Source organism: Manacus candei, unplaced genomic scaffold, assembly GCF_025592945.1.
Source record: "Manacus candei isolate 608988 ecotype Guabito, Panama unplaced genomic scaffold, ASM2559294v1 h1tg000015l, whole genome shotgun sequence".
Taxonomy (NCBI): domain Eukaryota; kingdom Metazoa; phylum Chordata; class Aves; order Passeriformes; family Pipridae; genus Manacus; species Manacus candei.
In genome coordinates this window covers 11,536,763-11,559,010 of record NW_026138063.1, presented here as the reverse complement: position 1 = coordinate 11,559,010, position 22,248 = coordinate 11,536,763, and the positions used below count along the sequence as shown (strand labels likewise).

General features: G+C 47.5%; 1 protein-coding gene across 1 annotated transcript; it reads left to right on the top strand.

The window, feature by feature from the left end:
- Positions 1 to 6,074: 6,074 nt before the first annotated feature.
- On the top strand, positions 6,075 to 17,748 carry CLDN1 (claudin 1). Its single transcript, XM_051782175.1, has 4 exons — positions 6,075 to 6,396; positions 14,591 to 14,755; positions 15,184 to 15,268; positions 15,768 to 17,748. The coding sequence occupies exons 1-4, from the start codon at positions 6,174 to 6,176 to the stop codon at positions 15,928 to 15,930; spliced, it is 636 nt and encodes a 211-aa protein (XP_051638135.1). The 5' UTR covers positions 6,075 to 6,173; the 3' UTR covers positions 15,931 to 17,748.
- The last annotated feature ends 4,500 nt before the right edge of the window (positions 17,749 to 22,248 follow it).

Below are 22,248 nucleotides of genomic sequence, written 5' to 3'. Positions count from 1 at the left end.
TGTGGTTGGCCCTTCCAACAAGGCACACTCTTCACCTGCCATGATTAGTTTCATACATTTTGAACATGACATTTGTTGATATGATGTAGCACTACCTTCTATCTACAGCATATAGTAACTCCCTGCTTTTCCCACCATTACCTCTCTAGTACTATGAAACTCATTGTTTCCAGTACTTTGATTGTGTCTGACTTTTGTTTTCTATCTGGCCTCTGGTACAGAATGTCCAGTGAAAGAACAATACTAAAATAGAAAAATTGAAAACAAAATAAATCCTACCATGCAGGTCAAATTTCGTGGCCTTTAAGGGATGGGTTTCATACCATGGAATCTCTGTCAGAGCTTCCAGTATCACTTTGGGAAACAATATGTGAGCAGTCAAGTGCAGGACCACCTTTATTTCTCAGCAGCTCACTGCCTTGCACAGGCAAGCCTGGTGATCTGTGAGCTGTGGGTAATGACACACACAGCGCAGCTTTACACATGCCAAAACCATTTATTTACAGACGAGAAAGATTTCAGTGTTCTGGGGCGTTCTGAAGCACAGTCTTGGGCCTCGCAGTCATTTGTGGGTAGCTGACTCAGGAGAGGAGAAAAAACAAAGGGAACAGGTGAAAAATGAGAAGCCGGGGAGGAGACTCGATCCCTTTCGGAGCCCTCAGCAGAGGGTGGTTTGGAGGAGAAGTCAGAAGTTCAGCCAGCCTCACACAACTTCAGTGTGTTATATATAAGCACATTTTAACTACAGCCAGATGAAATCCATCATGTGAAGAGTAGAATGAAATTACTCCCAAAACTGTAACTTTATTACAGACAGTGGGGAAATGTGAATGTTTGAATGACTGCAAGAAGAGGGTTGATAATTAGCTTGGTTTATCTCCAGCAGATTAGAAATTCCAGGTCACGTCTGCTGACCAAACACAAAGAGGTTTATGCTGTTTCTGTCCCACAACATTTGAGAAGGAATAATTCATACAGCCCATTTAAAATCATACTCTCAGAATATATTTACTGTGTGTAGTCAGTATCAAATAAGTCCTGTCAGTCCCTCTAACTGATGCTGCCTCCATAAACCACAAATTTCAATACCAAAGAGGAAATCTAAGCTTTCCTCCTGGAAATGGAGATTTCAATTCAGCTGTGCAGGTAAAAGCTCTGGTTTTGGTGTTGTTCACTGTCCTGTGGTCTTTTAGGAAATAAAAGTAATTTGAAGGAGGTCTTCTGCAACAAGCTTTTTTTAAAACTTTTTACTGAATGGCAGCCCTGCAGTAGGGAGCAGCAGATGAAGGGCTAAGCTTTCTTTGTGTTGCTGTGCTCTGCAGCCTTGCAAGGTGTGATCTTTGGCTGCCTCAGCTGCTACCATGGTCAAACACAATGTCTGCCCCTCACTGCAGACTGGGCTGGACACAATCCTGACTAATCCCAGGGAAGATTTGCAGCAGTCTTAGATCCTCCTGACATCTGGGCAAAGACATGTGGGCGCTGCCTACAAAACTGCTTGGAGCAGGGGTGTTTTACCTGGATGGAGTAAGTGGGAGAGAGAGAAGAAAAAGCAGCCTGCAGATAAACAAGAAAGTCTTTTTAAGTTTTTTCTAGACAAGGTAAACTAGAGCTAAATGCATGCTGTCCCACCAGTCTGCCCTTTTCCTTTAGAACCTTTGGGACATCAAGTGAAACACCAAGCCATAGGGTTCAAAAGAAACCAAATGTTGTACTTTCTTGTAAAGCACAGAGTAAACCTGCAAAACTCCTCACTACAGAATGCTACAGGTGCCAGAAGTTTCAAAAAACAAACAGCTGAATTTACGAAAAAATAATTGAGTGTGAAAAATTAAAGTTGAAAGTACTGGTACTGGCTCAGGATATATTCAGACATGGATCACATTTTGGGGAAGGGTCACTATGTGCTTGTGTTATTCCCTGGCTCTATGACTGGCTGCCACCAGGAACAGTGGGCTGAGGTGATGTTGTCTGGCCATTCCCATTCTCTCATCCCATTGAAATCTTGTGCCTTCACTCTGAAACCAGGAAAATGCAGCTGTGCCTGCTCTGTGCACCTGCCCACACTTATAACAACTTAGAATTAGATTTTTCCCCTAATACATGAGTTTTAGCTCAAGGGTGAATTCAGGGCAGCCTGGGGGCCAAGTTTAGGGGATATAAGGACAGAAAATTACATGTGAGCCTGTGCTCCCAAAACATGGGCATTGCACAGTGAAACCTTCCCTGAGAAATGTCTGAAAGAAGAGGAAACCAGGCTGCTCACCTGCAAGTCCTGGCAAGTGTTAAAGCTTGTTTTTGCCAGAAAAGGAAACAGGTATCATTTACTACCCACAGAGCTCAGATCTCTGCTGAGTACAGTGGCGAGGCTGCTCTCTGACTAACAACCCCCAAAGGAGTGACATGACCAAGGTGTTAGGCATTTGGCCTGTGCAGCCCAGGCTGTTGGACACGAGGACAATCTCTGTGAACAATTAGAGGAGTCTGTCTAGCTGCAGATGGAAACATTCCAGTTTGATTTCAGCCACTCTCTATGCACATGCCTCTTCTCACTTGATCCTGCTTTGTAAAGGGACAAAAAAATTAATATTCACATGTTTACTTAAGAACAGGCCAATCGCTAAGAACTGTCACTAGTGGAGTACCTTTAGCCTAGAGAATACAGAGGAGATTGCAACATCTTGGATAAACCCAGGTCTTTCAGCTGAGATTAATGATCTGAAGGAATGGTATTTCCCAATGTCAGGTAGGAAAACTAGGTGAAAATAGTGTGAAAACTCTCTGGAACTTCCAATCAAAAAAAAAAAAAAAAAGAGTCTTAAGCAGAGGAAGAGAGACAGTGATTATTGAATAAAAGGAGCATTTATTTTGCCCACAGAAGCAGCACAGAAAATCATCCAAATAAAAGAAATAAGATATTTCATGTCTCAAAGAAAGAAGGAAGTTCAGAGGAGGAGACTAGATGCTCTTAGGAATACTGTAAAATTCACTGCAAATTCCAGAGCACTGAGAACACTGATGAGTGATGAAGGGGAAAAGTATAGTTTCAGTGTTTATCTTAAATTCCTTGTGATGATTCGACAGAAATAGTTGCTGGGTTTTGAAATCTTTCATAAAATGTGAGTAATAAGTATCAGCCTCAAATTGTTCTTAGAAAGCAAAATATGAATTAGGTGTTCATGATGCTGGCACTCTGTGCATGAGGGGACTATGTATGGGTTGTCAGGGATATTCAGTGGTCAAAGACACAGGAGCAACTTGTCTTCAAACTCTCATTTCCACAAAGCAAGATTCAGCCACTGAATTTGTGCCTAGAAGGTGTGCACAAAGGCACACCTATGCTGCAGTCTATGAGAACTGTGGGAAGTCCAAGAGCACATGGATGTATGTCACTGTTGCCTTTCATTGGCTTTGTTTGACCAAAGGCCATTCTGTCACCCAGTAACCCTGCCCAGTGCAGCACCCATCAGGGACAGAGCAGCAATGGGAAGGCTGTACAGCCCCTCAGGAACACAGCACCCACATCCAGGCAGGTGTCGACCCTAATCCCACAGTACCCCTCACAGAATATGGCTGTCTCCAGTCTAAGTTCTATGGTCTTGTGGAAGGGTTAGAAACTGAGGACACGTGTCCTACTGTATGTCCAAGCAGTCAGACTCACACTATGGACACATTTGGCACAAACTGGCCCAAAGGATATCGCCTAAGCCTTACTCTTCCCGAGTGCAAGATGGTCATGGATTGCAGTCATTCCAAAATCCAGCAGCACGGTCAGGGTGCTGCATCATGCAGTACAATGCCTGCTGCATGCGTGTTCTCAAGACCACTCTTGATGTCCCTCCCAGTGCAAGTGCAATCGGATCGTTGCCACCCAGGACTCCTCCCTGTTCTTTCCTAGAAGGTTCAGTAGAAAAGTCCAAGTCCTTCTCATACAGAACAGCTCTGTTCCCCCTCCTGGCTGCTCAGAGCCAGTAGCCAAAGGATCTAAACCTGCTAAAAGTATCTTTGGAACTTGTAACCCTGCCCAGAGCTGACCTTGCACTGCAGGAGTCGGTGAGGAGCTGCCCAGTCTGTCGGGGTTGGGGGGTGGCAGGAGGATCAGGAAAGGGGTGAGTCAGTTCAGCGCTCCAAAGCACTGGGGAGACTGCACATTCCTTTGCAGATGGACACTACCGAACTGATATGGCTACACAGACATCAGCGATCAAACCCAGACACTCCTAACTCTGTTTTCCTCAGGTTTGCATAGGTTTCTGCCCTGCCTCTTCATCAGGCAAGGAATTGTTTCTCACAGGAACCAGCTCCAACAGCCAGCACTGTGCTGGTTTCTCTGCTCCCTGTATCTCAGGGAGTTCTCCATGAGTACACAGAGAAAAGCATCTACTTTGTTATCTCTGCCTTGCCAATACAAAACTGTGCAGCTTTCTTCTTCCTCACTCCCAGAACTATAAAACTGTGGTCCACAGAGACACCGTTTCTTCAGCTGCAGATTCACAGCTCCCTGTTCCTTCAAGAGTGAAAAAGGACATTACTGGAAGTTTGCTACCAGGTAACTAGGATGGGTTTCGTCACACCAGCGCTGCTGCCGGGACGCTGGGGACCGGCAGCCGCAAGTGTTTTCCGGGCAAACCAGCCTTGCTTTGTCTCTGCCCGGGGGGCGAGATTGCAGCTGCTTTTCTTCCCCTTAACGCCCCCTCCCCCCGGCATTGCACAGGACGGGTCAGGTAATCACGAATCTGTTTGTTTGTCTGTTTGCAAATCTCGGGAAGCAGCTCCAGCAAAATCTCCTAAATCATCAGAAAGCAGCAAACCACAGTGTCAAAACAATGCAACCCCATCTCTACCTCCAGCAGGACCTTTATCAGGAATTATCACCTATTTATCTCAGAGTTTGGGATTACAGCAGGTCCAGGCTGAATGTCCCCTCCATCCAGCTTGTGATGAGGCCAGGCAGCACCACCCAGCCCATGCCCTCTGAAGGAGACAGTATTTCCTCACTTTGCCTATTCTAAGTCCGGATCTGTCAATATTCAAATATCCACGCAAGAGAAAGGGAAACTATAGTAACTGGACAAACACACACCCAAGCGAGAGGGCACTCCTTCCTTCTCTGTAATCCCCTAGTTTCAATGAACCTTAGTAAATCACTGAAGCATTCAAAAATCGAAATTTCTCCCGGTAATGAGAGGTCCAGTAATGCAAAGGAGTACAGCAAATCGTCCTTATTAAAATGGTTGGTTCAAAAGCTTGGATTTGTACATGTATGATGAGTGTTTGAGCAGCTGCCTCCCTGAAAGCCCTTTAAAATCATAGTACTCATAATTCCCATGATTGTTCTACTGCCTCCTCTGCAGCCAAATATTCCCACGTGTGCTGCATGTCCGGGGAGCCCGGTAGAGTCTGCCAGGTGGGAAATGAACCCCTGCCTTGCCTGGCAGCACTGGGGTGAGCTGGGGAAGGCGGTCACACAGACACCAGCTGGGCAGGTGGAATGGGCACAGCCCCGTCTCCACTTTCCTATCCAATGTGCTGACTCAGGGAGGGAAGGTACCCGACAGAGAGTGAAGTTTACAGCTCCAACACATAAAGGACAACAGCGGGCTGCCATTCCCGAGGAGGCTGAGTGGGGGGGTTCATGTTCTCTGGACCCTCAGCTCTAGGAGGGGGGGGAGACCCACGAGTACAGCCAGGTGCCAAAACCTCCAAGAGTGCCAAAGTATCCAGCGGAGGACAGCAGGGACCGCTCCCACCAGCCGTTTCTCCAGAGTGAGGTGGAGGGAATGAAGGGCTGTGGGGGGCGAAGAGGAGCTGTGGGGGCGTGGGGCTGAGAAGGGACTGCGGATCAGGGTGAAACCCTGACGGGGGGCGGGAGGTGGTGTCACTCCCTGGGCGGGGTGGGGTGGGGTGGGGTGTGAACATCCCCCCCAACGCTGCAACCACGAGAGGGAGGCTCGGGGGAGGCTCTGGGGTGCGGGGGAGGCTCGGGGGGTTTGCGGGGCCGCGGAACCCCCGCGGGGCGGGGCCGGGGCGCGGCCGGCAGGGGGCGCGCTGTGCGCGGGCTTAAGAGGCGCGCGGGGCGGCGCGCGGGCGGCAGAGCCGTGCGCGCGGCAGAGAGGAGCGGGCGCGCGCTCCCGGTCCCCTCGCAGCCACTTGTCCCCGTCCCCACCCCAGACATGGCCAGCGGAGGGCTGCAGCTCCTGGGCTTCGTGCTGGCCTTCCTGGGCTGGATCGGCATCATCATCAGCACCGCCATGCCCCAGTGGAAGATGGCATCCTACGCGGGGGACAATATCGTCACGGCCCAGGCGCTCTACGAGGGGCTGTGGATGTCGTGCGCCATGCAGAGCACGGGGCAGATCCAGTGCAAGGTGTACGACTCGCTGCTCAAGTTGGAGGGTAAGTCGGGGCTTGGGTGGTGAGGGGGCCGGGGCTGCCGGTCCCGTCGGGGCCGTCCCCTCTTCCCCGGTGCCCCTTCAGTCGGGGCTGGGAATTCCAGCCCCGTGGGGCCGCTACCCCGTGGCGGTGTCGGTCGCGTCGAAGCTCCGGTGAAGTACCTGGACTGGCGGTGCCAGCCCTGTTGCACGTCCAGTGTCCCGTCTCCGCCGCGTCGTGCGTGTGTCGTCCCTCCCACCCATCCCAAGAGCTTGTCGCGGTGGGGGTGCTGTTGCTGTCGGGTCTCACGGTCTCTGTCCCGCTGGAATTACGCAGCCTGGCCCTTCGGGGTTGAAGGTGCAGGGTCAGGGTCCCCCATCTCTTTGGTGATGCTTCGTCCTGTCGGGGGTCGGATGCGTGTCTCTTGTGGTCCCCCCGTGCGTTCCCCTCCGGAGCTGAGGGTGACTCTACGGTGACTGTCTTTCGGGGCACCCTGGGCAGTGCCGCCTCTCCGAGCGGGGGCGATACCCGGGCAGGGAGCCGGGCACGCCCCGCAGCCCCCTGCCCGCACGCCGGCTGCCTGTTCACACACACACACACACACACACACACACCCAAAGAAGAAGGTCCCGGGAGGGTCAGGGTCAGATCTCTACGTGTGTTCGGGAAAGCGCCGTGTTTGTGAACAAGAGCTTTTGGCTGTGGAGGTTTAGCCAAGGACTAAACACGGCTGAGAGGGAGCAGAGCTCAGCAGCGGGGCCGGAGTGGGCTTTTGAGTACGGGTCCTGTTTGCCTTTGACTGTTTCGGTCTTTTGTTCTCTGGGAAAGTTGCTGCTGTTCCCGTGGAGCTTTTAAGCAGAGGGCTGTCAGGTGAGCTGGCCTCCTGCCCAGGTAGCACTGCAGTTTTTAGGCAGACCAGTCAAAGTAATCTTTGGTCTCTTATCTTGTCGTGGGACGGTAAAGCCATTTCATGCAGGCAGGAGCTGTAGCCTGGCTGGCTGGGGTGTCACTGGGGTATCGGCCAGGCTGGCTGGGGTGTCACTCGGGGTGCTCACGCCGAGCCGGAGCCCAAAGTGAGGGCTGTTTCTAGAGCGCTGGCGAAGAAAACTTATGCCAACACCCAAAGGGATTTTTAAAAAGTATTCCTTTCTCAATATACCTCGCCTCATCCCTAGTCCTGGAACAACTTCATCCCTCCATAATTAATAAAATAATAATTACCACCTTGGTCACCTTCTCTTTCCCGAAGGATTGAGCAGGCAGTTTCACCTAAACCGAGGCCCGTGGGGAGTGTCCCCGAGTCCGATTGCCACTAGCCCTTCCTGTGTGTCACGCAGTGAAGCCGGACCACCCCCGCCCCACTTTTGCGGCCAGCCCACGTCAGTCCATCCTGCTCCCTTGCCCCGAAGGCCCGTGGGCCCTGCAGAGGTGCGGATTGCTCCCATCAGGATTGCTGCGCACCCACTTGGCACTCGCGGGGTGCGGGGCTGAGCTAACCGGGGCAGGGCTGAGCACACAGTCCAGGGTGCTTTGAGTGGTAATTATGTGTAAGCTCAGCTTCAAGCCTCTTATCTCGCACTGGGGGTGGGGGGCGAAGGTGCCAGCAGGGCTGAGGAATCTCCATCCACCCCCTGGATGGGTTGCGAAAGGTAACCTTGCCTCGGGGGCTGTGCGCAGCCCATTGTGCTGTAAATGAGACCCGCCTGCGGAATCAACTCCGGAACCCGCCGTGAACAGACTCCCAGAAACCTGCCCCAGGCCTTCCAGACCTGGCCCATTCATGGTTGAGCACCGAAACCAGCTGCTCCCCTCACCTTTGTCCAGCGAACAACACAGGCTCTTCTCTTTTACGGCTACAGGGGAAGGAGGTGCCAAGCACCAAGGCTGAGCTCGTAGTATGTGTGCCACCTTTTGTGTTCTCGCCTTGCCCCTGGCCCTGCAATTCAGCATGCTTGAAAATTCCCAAGAAACAGGGAGATCGCAGGGGATGTTAGCATCACTGGGAAAATCAGTGAGGGCTGGTGAAAGGGCCGCTCGTTTTTTTTTCGGTCCCTCAGCTTGCTTAGGTTGTGCCTTTCCCGCTTGAAAGCAGATCGTGCCTGGGGGTATAAACGTTATCCCATTATTTGCCGTTTTCCCTCCTGGTGTGCCTTCAAGGTTTTACAGCCACATAGGCACGGGCAGGGACCAGCAGCGCTGGTTTGGGTGGAGATGGGAAAAAAAAAAAAAAAAAACAAAACAAACCAAACACACAAAACCCAACCAACTAACCAAACAAGAACCAAACCAAAACCATCTATACCGACAGCCACACCCTGGAACAGATGCAGTGGAGAGCTCCCTTACTGCATTTATCTATATTCTGGTGAAGGTGGAAGGTGGGACAGCTGTGTGAGCAGAACTTCTGCCTGGCCAAGCTTTCTGCCAGAGCTTCACATGTCAGAGCTTCGTGACCTGATGGGAGAGGCTCACATCTGTAATTACTTTGTCCCTGTAGAAAGGACTGAACCTTCTCACACCTGCAGTAACTCATGGTTGTGAGAATGCTGAAAGGCTTTGCCAGCAAACTTTTGGGTATCTGGTAGCTGTTGCCATTCCTTAGGATGTGTCAGTGTTTGGCTGCTTGGACCGATTTTGCATGGCAGAGGTGGGGTTGGCACAAGCTGATGAGCACCATTAATCAAGTGAGGGGCCTCAAGCTTCCCGTGTGGGCACACTGCTGGAGTGCACCCATGCTGGCACTTCTCCCGCAGCTGTGTTCAGCTGAGGGCTTATGTCACTGCTCCTATTCAGGCAATAGAAAGGCTGCGTTTTGCTGGCTTACGTGAAAAGCAGTGCGTGGCCACACGCAGACATAGAGGCAACAAATGCCACCCTTGCAACGAGGCTTTGTTGCACAGCCTCAGCATTGTTCTTGTGGCCCTCCAGCATGGTCCATGGAGCTTAGCTCAGCTTTGTGCTCCTCGGGGTCTCAGGGGGATGGTCTCAGACAGGAGGATGTAGGGCTCTCGTACCTGTCTCTGAAACATTTCAGCCCCACCTAACCACATTCTCCTGTTCTGAGCAGAGATTGTTCTGGGTCCTGTCTAGGCTGTTTTAGCTGAAGATACTCATCAACCCTGTTTGGTTTTGCTGGGAGAGGTTCTGTGCTTGAGACAAGCTGAGACTCATCTATCACTTCATCACCAAACCTAGTACATCCACAATGAGCCTTTGTGCCCTAGCCCAGAAAATAAACAAGGGTTTGAATACCCTCTGGGTCAAGCAGCATCGCTGAAATGTGAAATCTTCCCTCCTACACCTTTACCATAGTGGCTCAGCCCATTCCAGGAGCTGGGGAAGAGAATGGGTGGGGGGAAGGAAAGGTTCATGCTCAGGTTACAGTAGCTCAGCGGTGATGGTAGGGAAGTTGGGAGGAGGGCCCAGGGAGGGACAAAGCATGAGGGGCATGTGTCCAATTCTCCATCTTTAGATCTGGAGTAAGCAGGTAAAACCTGCTGGTATCTGTCCTTTCATGTGGGTTAAGGGTTAATTTGCTACTGTGTTTCTCAATCCCTGTTCCTTCCTCATGAAAAATCGTGATTGACTGATAAAACAGTCTCACTTGTGCTGGCTTTGGGAAGGTAGAGGGTTACTTGGAATGCCACCGAGGCTGTTTGTGTGCCCTGGTGCCTCTGCAGGAGGGGATGAGAGTCTGTTGCAATACACGGGCTTTATTGCTCTACAAGCAGCTTCTAAGCAGCTTTAGTAGCTGGTGTTACTATGTGTTACTAAATCTCTTGGTAAGGGAATTTCCAGGCTTCGTGGGAAAACAGGCTGCCCAGGTCTCCTTTGACCAGGAATCTGGAAATGGTGGCACCATGTGCTGCTTGTCTTAGCACCACCCTTTCTCTGTTAGTGAGTGTAGGAGGATGCTGAACCTTTCCTGCTTTCTGGTAAGCAGAGTACAAGGCCACAGTCATATACTGAACTTGCTGCTTTTGCACTGGACATGCAATGAGGACTTCCCACCTTTCCCATTTTGTCAAGAAACATGACTCAAGAGTTACTGTCTTGCATAGATTCCTCTGTACAGTCTTCTAGACTTGTGGTGGGGTGCTTTGAAGGTAATGGGTATGCAGGGTGGGTCTTTGCAGGGTCTGGTAAGGGGGTTAAAAGCCTCCAAGCCATTAGTAGCTTTTGGGTGCAGTGAGAATGACTGCAAGTGAGAGAGATGTTTGCTGGCCACCTCTGAAGCTGAGATCACAACAGTAACTTTCACATGCTGGCAGGGTGGACCAGCAGGATCTCAGATCCCACTCCTTCCAGGGGATCCAGCATTCATAAACCCTGGTGGGAAGGATTTGAAGGCTGCTGACTGTTCTTGCAGGTAGATGGTATAACGTGCTTCCTACACTGCGGAGCTGCTTGTAACTCCCGGGGAACTTCCCTTGCAGAGATTAGAGGGAGCTGCACAGCGTCTGTTTCACCGCTTTTCTGTCATCAGTTAGTTGCATGGAGGCCCGTGGGAAGGGAAGGAAAAGTCCATATTTTAAATACAAGTAAGGCTGTCAATGAGCATCCCTATCAGAGAATAATCTGCACACAGAGCCATTACAGCAATTTTGCATTACAAACAGGCATTACAGAAATCCCATGGCACTTTCCCAACAGCTTTTCTGTAGAGTAAATTACATAAACAGATTAAATAAGGAAATGTGATGATAGAAAAAAACCCTTAAACATCTGCAGGTGAAGTACTTTTGAAGTATTTTTATATATATATATATATATATATTTATATACATATATATATATATAACTAAGCAGTTACCAGCAATTACTTTTGTGTCAGTTAATGATAGTTGTGGGAAGGAAGAAGTAGGCTTCAGATAAATTGCATCAAGTAGTTTGTGTCCAAACCCACTAACAATAACTCAGAACTGTTTGTTGGCACGTTTTTAAAACAAGTAGGGTTTATTATGTGAAACAGGTATGAGCTGCAGCAGCATGTTTGTGAACTTAAGTGGTATTATATGCCTTGCAGAATACACATTTGTTATTAACTGTTAACAGTAGTTTTAAGCCTCTGTTCTTCACTCCTTGCTGCTTTCTTGCTATAGGCTTTTCAGGCTGTGTCTCTCATTACTAGCCAGCAACAAAAAGGCTTGGCTTCCAAGTCAATACTGGTTTATATTTACAAAATACTGTTGCCATCTGACAGCTGTTGTTGGGTGCCAGGCCAGTTTGTCTCACCTTGTACAGGACTGTTTTTTCCCCAAGGGCTCCCGAGACTGCCTGGGCTTTCCTGTTGGTAAGACAGTTGCAGCAGCAAAGAGTGTGGGGGAAATCCTGATGTCTCTCTAATATGGTAGAAGTCATAAAGTTAAATTGCTGTGGAGTACTTCTACTTGCTGTCGGTAGCCAGTCCTGTTTAGCAGGTCAAGACAATAGTATACTTGTATAATTTTGGATTTTTAAAGAACCTGGAAAGGCCCATGTGAACAACAGAACTATTATTAAACTAGCTTTCCCAGCCTCTGGATGTGCAGCTTCCATTGACAACATGGCTGTTAATGTGTAGTTAATAACTAGTAGCTTGTGTGATGATTAACTGTGGTCAGTCCACTGCACACATTGCAAAAGTGGTAGGAGGACAAAAACCTCTGAGCACAGGGCGGGTGGAGGGTGGTTGGCTAATACAGCCATGTCACATTGCAGCTTCTTGGGATAAAGGAACAGTATGTTCTGCAAATGCTTCAACCTGTTTTTCTGCCCTACTGCAAATTTCCAAAATGCTTCTGTCCTCCTATGCCACTGAGCTCTGCATGAGGAGGGGGTGAGGGCACCAGGAGATGTTCCCCCAGGCTCTGCTGAGAGGAGGCAGCTCTGGGAAATGCTCACAATGCTGTGTTTTGTTCAACTGTTTCTGTAAAGCTATCGTGCCATGGCGTGCATCCAGTTAATACTTACACATCTTGAGATTTTAGCAGGTTTCATAGCTAGGTCTTCAGAGGTCATAGAAACATTTTTCAGCATTTTCCTGTGTTTGTTCCTTAGCATCGTGTTTGAAGGTGAGAGGTCTCTTCCCACCCTTTCAAATAGTATTCTAGTTTTTAGAGATAACATTGCCTGTTTCCAGCCTCATGAAAGAACTCTTTCAAAACCCTCTCCTATAAAGTAATTTCTCATGTAGCAAGACTGAGCCCAACTTACTGTAGTCTTGATAAAACAGGTTTCTCTTATCTCTGCAGAAAGTACCCTTTCCCATGCTAAGTAAAAATAGTATTCAGCCATTGGCCTCTTCAGAGTTACTGCAATAGGCCACAATTTAGCCTTAAATGTAAGGCAGGTGAATTGGCTGCCTGGGTGGTAATTTGTCAGCTGAAGCCTTTCTGAAAGTTGGCATTACTTTTGTAAGATAGAAATTACTTTTGGAGTGTAATCTCTAACACTGGAGATAAATCAATTAAAAACGAGTTTGGATACTGCTGTGGTGATTTTTGCTTAAGTGACATATGGCTTTGTTAATGGGTTTCTGCAATCAGTGCAGCAGATGGGTTTTGATTAACACCTGGGTGGCGTGGAGGCGTGTCACCTTCGCCTTTAAGGAAGCAAGAGATAACATTAGCCAAGCTGATTGAGGTACTTTTTTCCCAAGAAAGCCGAGACTCCATCTTATGAAAGTGTCACTTCCTATTGCTCTGAATATTGCCTTTTTATTGTATTGTTTGTAACTATTTTCATAATCTATTTACAAAACATAATCTATGTGGAGGGGCAGATCCAGAAAACTGGAGTCTTGACAGCCTAGTGTTGGTGTGTGTCACAGGAATTTTCCTGCACAAGCGGTCCTGTGGGGCAAAGTGTTGTAAAGAAGCTGCAGAGGATGGGTGTGAGCCTTTGCTCCCCTCCTGGCCAGTGCCAGCTCTGAACTCCTGAGGTTCAGATTGAGCCAGAGAGCCCATTGTTGAATCAGGGACTCAGATGGGTTCACATACCAGCATTGACTGAGTGTGAAGTTGCTCTGTTATAGGCTTAAATCTTGTAATTTCCAAGCCTGAAGTGCTTTGCAGAGCGCTTGCAGGAGGCAGTCAGGGTGTTTGAAAGGGTGAGCTCCAGACTTGGGAAAGATTCTGGTGATAGTTTGCTAGTAGCTGTGTCACTGCTAGATAACCTTCTGTATCAGGGGACACTTGTGCTGCCTTGGTTACAGCGTGCTCCTGGGAGCTTATTCCTTTTATTAACCAACCCTGTTTGTTCCCAGATCTTTACAGGACTGTATATTAAAATCCATGCCTTTCAAACAAACCTGATTTGCCAGACAATAAAGCTCAGGCTCTTATTTCACTGCTAGTCAGATGTTTTGTCACCTGAGGTTTTTTTTTAGTAATGACTTAATTTAATTATTATTCTTCAGTATCAAGAAAATTCAAGTTCAGTAACTAACATTCATAGGGTTAGTGTGTCTACGCCTTCAGCTGAGTCCATATAAAACCAAATCTTGGATAAAGTACATCAAGTCTGTCTTCTGAGAACTCAGGCAAATTCAACACTTTCAGATGGGAGGCATCACCCCATGTTCCAACTCTGCAAAAGCACAAGAGGCTCTTAAAGCATTTGAGTCAACTAAGCCAAATATTTTAGGTAGAAAACAACCCATTTTTCAATTGGCTGGGAAAATCCTGTTTTTGTTGCAATTGTATTTTTGTACCCTCTGGGATTCAAACTGAGAGTTTAGCACAAAACAAAAATCTAAATCGGTACTGAGTTATTTGTATTAAAGGCAGGTTTTGGAAGTGTTGAACAGTAAAGGGGCCTTGCTGTCTGCTGTGGGACTATTCATATGTATGGAACTATTCATATTAAAACGTGTGCTTAAGTGCTTTGTCAAGGTAGAGCCTAAATCTGAATACTTCTTTTGATAAACAGATATGTCCTTCCAATTGGGATTCAAATGATCAAGGAAGAAAAGATGTCTGAGGGCAATTCCCAGGTCATTTCCTGCAGAAAGGCTGCATGCCCTTGTTTGCCATGCATTTTAGAAAAGGCTGAGAGTCCTCTGATCTTGATGCCTGACAGTGTTGAGACCAAAGCTAAAAAGGAGTGTCTTGTTTGGATGTATCCTGTATGACAGGGAATAGGAGTATTTTGACACATGATTACTGAGCCAGTAATTTGAATTTCTATTTGTATTTCGAGTTTTCTTTGTGGTAACTCAAATCCTCATGTCTTCCAGGCAGTCTGCAAGCCACGAGGGCTTTGATGGTGGCTGCAATACTCCTGGGGCTCGTGGGTTTGTTTGTTGCTGTGACTGGTATGAAATGCATGAAGTGTATGGAAGATGACCAAGTCAAGAAGATGCGGATGGCTGTCTTTGGTGGGGTGATCTTCATCATTTCAGGTTGGTAATAGCCAGATGCGCTTAATGTTAAATGTGCTATTTCCTAGATGGCATTTTGGTCTTAGCAGACTTTGGCTCTGTTGCTCTGGCTGCCTGAGGCATCAAATGGGTCTGTTGGCACTAGCATTACACTCTCTCTCTATGTGGACTTCATGCCTTCAATATCTGTTAGCAGAGCTGCCTTTGACCCTGCTTCAGTGAAAGGCTGTCAGCAGTCCTGCTTTGGGTGCAGTGTAACTGTGGGGGGACCTCAAATCCTTTCTTAGCTTTTCTTCCAACCAGCACTAACTGGAACAGCTCAGAACTGCCCAGGGTAGCAGCAGCTGAGCCATTAGTCGAGATGCTGATTCTGCTGCAGGCATACTTTTGCAGTGATTTTATTGATTGTTTTTTCTGAAGCCATGACATTGTGTTCCCTTTATGTGCAGGTCTGGCAGCATTGGTGGCCACATCGTGGTATGGCAACAGAGTGGCTCGGGCCTTTTATGACCCTTTCACCCCTGTCAACACCAGGTACTGACCCTTTGGGTATAAGACATTACAGTTTAGTGTGGCAAATGCTCACAGGGCTTAGTTTTGAGCAGCAGCAGCTCAAAAGAAAAGGAATTTTCTGAGCTAACAGGGTTGGCTTCAAACTGTGCAGAAAGAGTTGGGACCAGATTATCCATGTGGCTTTTAGGTCTTGGCTTTCTGTTAAGGCAGCATCACTGACAGAGACCTGACTGATGTGACTTCTACGATTTTCTTCTACTACTGGTTTGCACAGAGCTTGGCCTCAGTTCACACCCTGCACACTTGCAGCTGTGTGGGGTAACCCAAAATACTGGACTAACCTGATGTTGAAGGTCTGGATTTGAGGGTCAACAAAGTCTCAGACTGCTCCAAACTGCTGCCCTGCAGGAAGCCGTGTCCATCCCAGTTTCTGCTTCCTTCTGCTTTGTGTGAATATGTTACTATGAGTAATACCTCTGGATCACAGTGTTATTCACTTTCTCCCTTCTTTCTCCCCCAGATTTGAGTTCGGGTCAGCTCTCTTCATCGGCTGGGCAGCTTCATCTCTGGCCATACTGGGGGGATCCTTCCTCTGCTGTTCTTGTCCACGGAGAGAAACTTCATATCCACCCACCCGAGGCTACCCAAAAAATGCCTCCTCCACAGGGAAGGATTATGTATAATAAAACAAAGAAGAGGAGCCACCAGCACTGGTAGTGAAAGCGTTTTGGAGAGGACACTATAATGCCACTGTCCTGAGCAGAGTCCAGGCTCTAGGTTCTGCCTTCCTCTTCTCCCAAAAATGTGTATATTTTTGTAATCCTCTTTGCTACTGGACATAACTTCTCCTTTCTCTCCCAGCCCGTGGAGGCAGGCTAGCCTAGGTTCATAGGTATTGCCACTGGAAAGATGAAACCTCCAAGCTTGGGTTAAGTTTAGCATTTGGGAGTAAAAGGGAAAATGATACTGTTTTTATAGATGGATGTTGGTGCTTTTTTTAGGTTTGTTTTTGTTTTTTGTTTGTTTTTTTTTTTTTCTAAATAGATGGTAACAATTCAGTCCCATATCCCATTAAGTTAGAGCCCAGTGTGGTGTGTGTAGAAATTAAAGGAACATATATTCTATACAAAATGATGAAACCGATAGCTTAAGGGGAAACATAATTCTGGGGGAAGGACTTTAAATGCAGGAATGTTTGAAGAGATGTAAAATACTCTTGTACTGTCTTATTGGCATCATCTTCAGCACAACACCCTGCTTTCTGTGCGGACAAAGGGTCAGACGCTATTAAATTGCAGTGACTTTACAGAAATCCATGCTGTCCGTGCACATGCTGTTGGCCAAAGGAAGATGAAGTGTAAGGTAGCAACTACAGAAGTTATCAGACTCCCAAAGCAGCTGCAGGTTTGCCTGGTGCCAGGGAAGAGCTCAAAAAAAATGATTGCCTTCTGTTTTCACTGTGTCTCTGGTGGGGCTGTTCCTTAGACACTGAGTGCTGCCAGAGATTTTCTCCTTGTTCCCACCCTGGTAGCTGAGCTTGAATCTTTATCCACTTCTGTGTGGTACAGGTCAGCTTTTAACACTTCTCTCTTTCCTTGGATCATTTGGGCTTAGTTTACTGATCTCTGTTTGCCTTATGCAGCTAGTTGTGTTAAACCAAACTGAATGCACTGCCACTCCCTGATGTTTCCCCAAGGATACCTCACACGCTGCCATTCCATCCTGTATTTCTCCTAAACACTTTCAGTGATGATATGAAGGCAAATTCTAAGAAAACTGATCCAAAGCTTATGGCATTTTCTTGTAATCCAAGCTCACCAAAGAGGAAGAAACAAACATTTTAAAGATAAAGCTATCCTTGCATATTGAGTCATATCAAAAAAAAAAAAAAAAGAAATCATGCAGTTTATTAAACGTTCCCACTTCTTCCCCTGAAACACCCAGTCAGTCACTTGGTGTTTACTTATCCTGGGAGTTAAACGTTGTAATTCCTAGAAGGATGATACCACCTCTCCAAAGCTCAACCTTTTTGTATAGAAGGAAAACGGTTGCTTCTGACCAGGCTTTATAATTGTGTTTGTGTTCAGAGGCATCAGATCTCTTGATTTCCTTCTGTAGACAGGGAGAGCCTCTGACTGAGCTATGTACCACCGTGGTGTTGGTGGTTTGTACAAGCCTTGTACCTCTGTCTTACCTGACTTTTGCAGCATAAAGTTACTAAAAGAAACCAACCAGAGCATTGGCTTCAGCTTGAGATGATGTTGGCCTGTACTTGGAGCTGGGTCACATGTCTTCCAGTTCTCCATGGGGAATTGCCTGTGCACAGCAGCTGCCTCGTGAGACCTTGTCCTAGGAGGTGGCAGCTCAGGTCACATTAAAGAGCTGATGAAGTCTATGCTTTTGTATTTGCATTAGCCCTGAGCCAGGGAGCAGAAGCTTGTATTGGGAACTTGTATAAAGTGTTTAAACAATTTCAATAAATGGACTTTTTTTAAGGAAAATCAGGCTATTACTTCATTTCTTGTTTTTGAGCAGAACTTGGATGGTGTGCATGGAAGAGAAGAGTGGGGCTTGGGCTTTTGGGAGGCTGCCTGCCAGGATGGAGCTTGTTTAGCTGTGTGTATCTACAGCAGACATAGGTGGGGACAGATCTTCTGCAGTGAGTCAGGCAGTTGTGGCCTCTGGCAGAAACTCACCCAGTAATCTGCTGTGATTGCAGCCCAGGAACCAGAAGGTCTGCTCCTTGGCAAGGCAGGCTACACCCTGGGTGGAGCAGGAAGGGGTAGGGGGAAGGCAGATGGCTCCCTTACAGGGGGAGTGGGAGCTGCAGGAATGGGGAAGGGATGGAGGGGGTGTGGAGCCATGGTGCTCCCAGGAGAGGTGCTTTGTTTCAGTGCAGTTGTGCTTTCCATGGCTGTATCTGGGCTAGGGTATGTGCAGGCTATGGCTACCTGCATGAGATGCTCTGCCTTCAGAGCAGTGAGAGACCTGCTGATCTGTGTGTGTCTCTTAAGATCTTATGTGCACCTCCTTGATATTTCTGGGTTAACAGGGCCATGAAGAGATGGGCTGTGGGAGGATCCATCTCACTCTAAAGCCCCTTGGGGAGTGTACTGTGCTTCTGCTAGTTGTGACAGCACAACCAGTCGGGTGTACCTTTTTTGCAGGCCAGGTAGAGAATGGTTCCTGATGGGGATGGTTTCTTCTAACCTGCACTGATACATCCCCAGGGTAGCAAGGCTCTATTGCCCTGCTTCTACCTGCCCTGGAAACCTTTTTCCATTTGCCAGGGTTCTTGTGTTCATCCTTTTCATATTTTAAAGTACTTGTGATGAGAGGCAAACTTTATTTAAAACATTTTCTTAAGCTCAGTCAAGGAGCTACCTCTTCTAGTCCCTCACTCTCCAAGGGCTGTTTGCTTTTGTAATTACAAACAAAAGGAATAGAGCTAATTAGGCCTTGTAAAGCTGGCAAAGCAAAACAGCCAGGCATGTGGCTGGCTGAGTGAGCTTGCAGTGCCTGGAGCAGGCTGGTTGCCTGGCATAGTTTGGGGTCTATGGTCATTCTTGTTCCAGCCTGTCAATTAGTCAAGGATTTCCATTGAGATTAATTTTTTCCCATGTTTTCATGCTTGCTCCCTCTCCAAGGACTTATGCAAGTTCTGCTCTGAAGTTTCCTGGGCAGAAGATAGGAAAGCAATCCCACCTATAAAATGATCAGTAGGACTTCAGCAGCTGGCAAAAATTGGCCACTGCAGGAGATGCAGATCTGTGTACAAGACTGACACAGATGAAGGAGCCAGAGGATACATTGTTTGTTTGTTTGCTATACTTTTAATTTGACAAAATTCACAGCCAAACCTTCATTTGCCCTGCCTTTCTTGTGTGATCATGCAATTCTACTTGGCTTTGTTTTTTACAGCCCTTTGGCCATCTCTGCTGTAGGTTGCATAGGAAAAGAGTTACATGGGTTGAAAGTTGGGGGAGAGTTTCTCACTAGGTTTCAATCTTTGCATGTGACTGGCATTCCTGCAATGAAATGATGGCATTTGTGCAGACAATGGGAACTTTGACTGCTTCTTGGCATCTTCTTCCATACCATATTTATTATTCACATTGTGCCAAAGCTCTGTATGCTATGCAGGGAACTTGACTGTCAGTGGGAATTACATGCTCATTTATATTGCTTAGATATTTCAAAGGAGTAAGAGAGCTCAAGATGTTTTTGTAATAGCATCAGCCTGTTGGATTTCTTGTCTTCTCCAATTCAATTTTAAGAAATCATCCATGCTCACGCCTTTACCAGTTTCAGTTCTGATTTGTACATGAGCTTCTTGTAATAAATTTGGCTTTGTTTTCTGTACTGCTCTGAACATATAAAGAGTATTAAACCATTGAAAACTTACAACTAAGATCCCAGAAGTAACCAAGAGATCTGGTGACAAATGTTAGTGAAATACTAATAAAAGCTCAGAATCTTTTAAATATAAGGCAGAAACAGAAATAATGGCATTACTGAGGGACAGAAGTTAATGCAGGACTTCTGCTTAAAAGAAAACCCCAGAAATGGCAGTAACTTTCTGAAGTTCTGCAAAAGTAGATTTATAAATCTGGATGAGTAACCAGACTGAAAGAGCTCAACCCTTTTGTCCTGAGCATGGAGACCTGGAATAACTGGGGCAACCGGTGAAGTGACAGTGGTATAAAATTATCTCAGTGTTTTCACAAAGGGCAGCTAAAAGATGCCAATAGTAGCAGCATCCTCCTAGGTCTTACACTCGAGTCTACCTGAAAAGTTATTCTGCAATCAGCTCTTTGCACAGTGTCAGTCAAATCACGAAAGGGACCTTTAAAAGTCACCTAGTCCATCCCCCTGCAATGAGCAGGGATGTTTTCAATAAATCTTGAAATGTCAGACCTCACAAGTGGCCGGAGTCCTGCCAGCTTGTGTGTATGCCATCAGGATTACTTCCCCACAATGTTTGCCCAGCACCTTAGCACCTACTGACTGGCAGAGGAGATGGCTGCTGTCACACAGAGCAGAGACGGGCAGGTGAGCCACAGACTTATAACAACCACATATTTCATCTGGAGCTTTGCATCCAAGTGGACAACTGATCTGAACTTTCCAAACTGGCCTTCTGATTGCAACACAAACAGTATTGCAAGGATTTTCTCCCTACTCCCTTCATTAGACTCTTCATTCCTCCACTCCCACTGTTTTTTCAATTTGCCTAGTTGTTTGCCTGCTTCTAGAAGTCCAGCCTGCAACAAGGAGCTTGGTCTTCTATAGCATGTTGCTTTTGACCCTTTCTGCAGCTCCTGAAGTGCTGCACTCTGGTATCTGCATCACTGAGCAGAAAGGGAAAAACACTCCTTTGTTGAGCCTCATGTGCTTGATTGGAAAACATCCCAACTCCTACAGCTTTTCCAGAAAAGCCCTGCCTGGATTCCTAGCATACTGTGTCTGGGACTCGGTGTTTCTAGGGTCTACATTTCCTACAGAGACCTGCTGCAGACAACAGGAGTCCCTGGGTATGGAGCCTGTGGGTGCTCCTGCTTTGCTGCCGCAGGGGCTGTAAGCAGCCCTCAGCTGGTGGGTCCTGCCCGGGCTGGGGGCCAAGCACTGAGCAACTCCTCTGGGTAACACATCTGCTGGGCTTGCCTTGAGGCACAGAAACTGCCCTCCACTCCTACCTAGTTCGTCAGCTGGGTCCAGGAGCAGCTTTGATGTGAGAAATGTGAACTTTGATGTTAAGTTTCCTATATTTTTGCTTTGCTCTGACTCTAGGCTCTGTTTCCCTTGTGCCCTTCTTCACTGTAATTGTCCAGGTCTTCCCTCCTCCTTGAGGAAGGACCGTTTGGAAAAGTGTCCATCTAACCATCTAACCATCTAACACTAGGCTGTTCCTGACTGGTACAGCCAGGCTGGGTTAGATGAGCTGGTGGCACATTCTGGGACATTGCACAAGTCTCCATTCTTATTCATGGTATTTTTGTACTTCACTCACTAAAAAGACTTGCAAAAGCTCTTGTCCAGGTGAAGGATGTGATTGATGTAACAAAAATGCATTTTCACATCAAGTGAGAGAAGAAACCCTTTCATCACAGTTAAAAACCTCCACCTGCATTGCCAGCAAGGTTCCCCAGGACTGAGGGTTACAAAGACAGCTTCTGCCAGTGTCCAATAGTTTTCAGGTGGGTTTTAATGAAGACGAAAAAAAAAAAAAAAAAAGTGAGAAAGATTCTCCTGCAGGCAGCAGGGAGGGAAGAACAACATGAAACTAGCTAGTGCCAAGTTAGTGCCTACATCCCTGGCTCCCAGGAAAGACTCAGCTATGTGAAAACTGCTCAGTGCTAGTAACAGGGTTCTCCTCTGCCATGGATTCACTTCCCACTGCAGGCAAGGGCTTTGATTTTTAATTTGGGAACCACACAGCAAGGTTCGGCAGGTGGGAGGCGTGGGATTCTGGTACTCCCAGCCCAGCACTCCTGGTTGCCCTTGGAGCCAGCTGCCCCAGCAGGACAGCAGCAGGGGAGACTTAAAACAAGCTCAGCCAAGGGAAAAAAAGCAAGAAATAGCATTCTTATTACAAGGTAAACAGTATTAACTCCGTCTTGGGGGAGTAGAAACACCACGGCGGTGATCGGCTTTTCTGCCCACAAGCTGTGGAAGGGCGGTGGAACGCGCTCCACCCTCCTCTTGTGTAACACTCCCCATAGCAGCAGCTGTAAATAATCATTTACCTGTGTCTGATCCTCTTTTGCTGCCTTTTTTTAGTGCCTTTCTTCTGAAATGCAGCTCCCGAAGGAACTGCCCTGAGGTGTGCATGGCAGAGCCCCAGCCTCGGAGCTGGCAGAGCTCTGTCACACACAACCGGAGCTGGAAGCTCCGGGTTACTCCTGCGAGCAAAGCTGCCAGCTGCTGCAAGGGGGATGGGACAGTGTGGGCTGCATTTGTTGTTTTTCCAGGGAAAAGAGCTCAACGGTTCATTTCAATGA

Excerpts from the sequence above, each read along its gene's own strand:
- CLDN1 (XM_051782175.1), top strand. The coding sequence starts at position 6,174 with ATGGCCAGCGGAGGGCTGCAGCTCCTGGGCTTCGTGCTGGCCTTCCTG. Across the intron at positions 14,756-15,183 it reads GGTGATCTTCATCATTTCAG|GTCTGGCAGCATTGGTGGCC; the intron begins GTTGGTAATAGC and ends CTTTATGTGCAG. Across the intron at positions 15,269-15,767 it reads TTCACCCCTGTCAACACCAG|ATTTGAGTTCGGGTCAGCTC; the intron begins GTACTGACCCTT and ends TTTCTCCCCCAG.